Genomic DNA, 2,629 nt, shown 5'->3' with positions numbered 1-2,629 from the left:
AGACCACGCCATTGCACTGCAGCCTGGGCAACAAGAGCAAAACTCCATCTCGAAAAAGAAAAAAAATGTTGATTACAAGCTAAAAAGTCAAATTCTTCTAAGCTTTTCTGTAAACGGAGTCAATGGAAACTTCTGCATACCTTGTTAGTATGTCATTAGAGCTAGTGGGGTCATCCAGAGGTTCCTCTGTGCGCAGAGAGGGGACCAAGCCTGTGTGGTCAGCTCCCCATCCAGGATGTACTATTGGACCCTTCTACTCACTGCTCTACATCCAGAACACAAGCACTATCTTTAAAACATCCTGCATGACATCCACAATCCCTCCCCATCCCCAGCCCCAACCTGCTATAACCACAGTCCTGAATTTTGTTGTTTCTCATTCCCTTGCTTTTCTTTATAGATTTACTTCCTATATATACACCCCAATACAATATGATTGAGTTTTGCATGCCTTGAGCTTTATTTAAGTGTGATTATGTGTATTCTTGAGATTTGCTTCTTTTCACTCAAAATTATGTTTCTGAGCTTCATTCATTTTCACTAGAGATTTTAATTCTAAAACTCTATATTTAATGAGTATATATAAATATGCCCTAATTTATTCAGTCATTTGTATTAGAATGGATTCCGTTTTAAAAGACAGAAGGCTCCCAATAACAATGTGTACTAGTCAGCCTTTGCCATGATACTGTTGCATAACAAACTGTCCTAAAACTGTGGCTTACAACAACATGCATTTATTTTTATGTTCATAGGTCAACTATGGTTTGGCTCATCACAGTGGCACTCCCAATGGCTCTGCAGATCAGCTGAACTTGGCTCCAGGCTGTGCATGGGTTCAGTTCTGCACCAGGGGTGCTATTTCAGGGCTCTAGGATAAGGGGTCAGTGGCAGTGGCTATCTGGGGCATACTCTTCTCACAGGATAAGGGGTCAGTGGCAGTGGCTATCTGGGGCATACTCTTCTCACAACAGATCACTGGAGCACAGAACCAAGTCTCATCTCAAGTCCTCTCCTTGTATCATATCTACTTACATTCCATTGGCCAAAGCAAGTCATACAGCCAAGTCCGCATCAATGGGACAGGGAAGTAGACTTCTCCCCTAGTGGAAGGGGAAGGGAGCAAATATTTGCTGAACAGTAGTACAGTCTAGCACACAGTGATTTAAACAAGCGAGGAGTTTATTTCTGTCTCCTGTGAAAGCCCAGAGATGAGTAGTCCAGACTGGAATGACACTCAGCAGTGCCAGGGATTGAGGTTCCTTCTATCTTAAGGACAGAACCTTACTATTCTGTCATGAATGATTTCTTTCCCTAAAGTCACCTCATGAATCAAGATAGCTGCTCCAGCTCCAGCCATCAACTCCATATTCCAGCCACAGAAAAGAGCAAGGAGAAAGGAGAATGGCATGCCTCCACACCAGAAATTACACACTACTGCTTATAACCCAATGGACAGAACTTAGTCACATGACCACTCCTGGTTTAAAAGGGGGATGGGAAATACAGTTTTCATTTGGAGTGGCTATGCATCTAATTAAAAATCAGAAGTCCTAAATGGAGGGGAAGTAGATCCCAGGGATGGGGGTAACTTGTAATCTCTGCCACATCACTCTCGTGTCAATAGACATTTGGCTTGTTTCTGTAATTTTTTTTTTTTTTTTGAGACTGTTTCATTTTTGTCCCACAGGCTGGAGTGCAGTGGTATGATCCTGGCTGACTTCAACCTCCACCTCCCATGTTCAAGCGATTTTCCTGCCACAGCCTCCCAAGTAGCTGTGACTACAGGCGCCAGCCACCACGCCAGGCTAAATTTTTGTATTTTCAGTAGAGATGGAGTTTCAGCATGTTGGCCAGGCTGGTCTCGAACTCCTGACCACGAGTGGTCCGCCCACCTCGGTCCCCCAAAGCACTGGGATTACAGGCATGAGCTACCATGCCCGACCTGTTTCTGTATTTTTACTGTTACATACTTTGTGACAATGAACATTCTTATAAGAGTTTCTTAGGGAATATGACTAAGAGTGGAATTCCTAAATGATAAAGCATGTGTATCATTAACTAGATACTGACAAATTGCCATTCAAAGTGGTTGCTCTGATTTACATTCTCACCAGAAGTATAAGAGTCCTCTTACTCAGCATCCTCATCAGCACTTGATATTGTCTAATTTAATCACTTTTCCTAAATCTGAAGGGAGGAAAATGGAATCTTGTCATGGACTTAATTCCCTGATTAGCAATGATATTGAACATTGTTTATGATGTTTATTTAATATTTGCATTTCCTCTTTTGTGAAGTATTTGCCCTTTCTTTTTCTCTTTTCTTTCTTTCCTTCCTTCCTCCCTCCCTCCCTTCCTTCCTTCCCTCCCTCTCTCCCTTTCTTTTCTTTTCTCTTTTTTCTTTTTTCTTCTCTTCTCTTCTTTCTCTCTTTCTCTCTTTCTCTCTTTCTTTCTCCTTCCTTCCTTCCTTCCTTCCTTCCTTCCTTCCTTCCTTCCTTCCTTCCTTCCTTCCTTCCTTCCTTCCTTCTTTCCTTCTTTCCTTCTTTCCTTCTTTCCTTCTTTCCTTCTTTCCTTCTTTCCTTCTTTCTTTCTTTCTTTCTTTCTTTCTTTCTTTCTTTCTTTCTTTC

At 41.9% G+C, this 2,629-nt stretch overlaps 1 protein-coding gene across 2 annotated transcripts in view; it reads left to right on the top strand.

The window, feature by feature from the left end:
* Window positions 1-2,082, top strand: part of PLIN1 (perilipin 1) — a 30,952-nt gene extending 28,870 nt beyond the window's left edge. For both annotated transcript variants that reach the window (XM_073996710.1, XM_065548421.2), the window contains 2 exons: window positions 756-883; window positions 1,691-2,082. In XM_073996710.1, coding sequence (XP_073852811.1) covers window positions 756-875 — 120 coding nt within the window. In that variant the 3' untranslated portion in view covers window positions 876-883; window positions 1,691-2,082. The remainder of the gene's footprint in view (window positions 1-755; window positions 884-1,690) is intronic.
* The last annotated feature ends 547 nt before the right edge of the window (window positions 2,083-2,629 follow it).

Source organism: Macaca fascicularis, chromosome 7 (genome assembly GCF_037993035.2).
Source record: "Macaca fascicularis isolate 582-1 chromosome 7, T2T-MFA8v1.1".
NCBI classification, from domain to species: Eukaryota; Metazoa; Chordata; class Mammalia; order Primates; family Cercopithecidae; genus Macaca; species Macaca fascicularis.
This window is presented reverse-complemented; position numbering and strand designations above follow the sequence as displayed.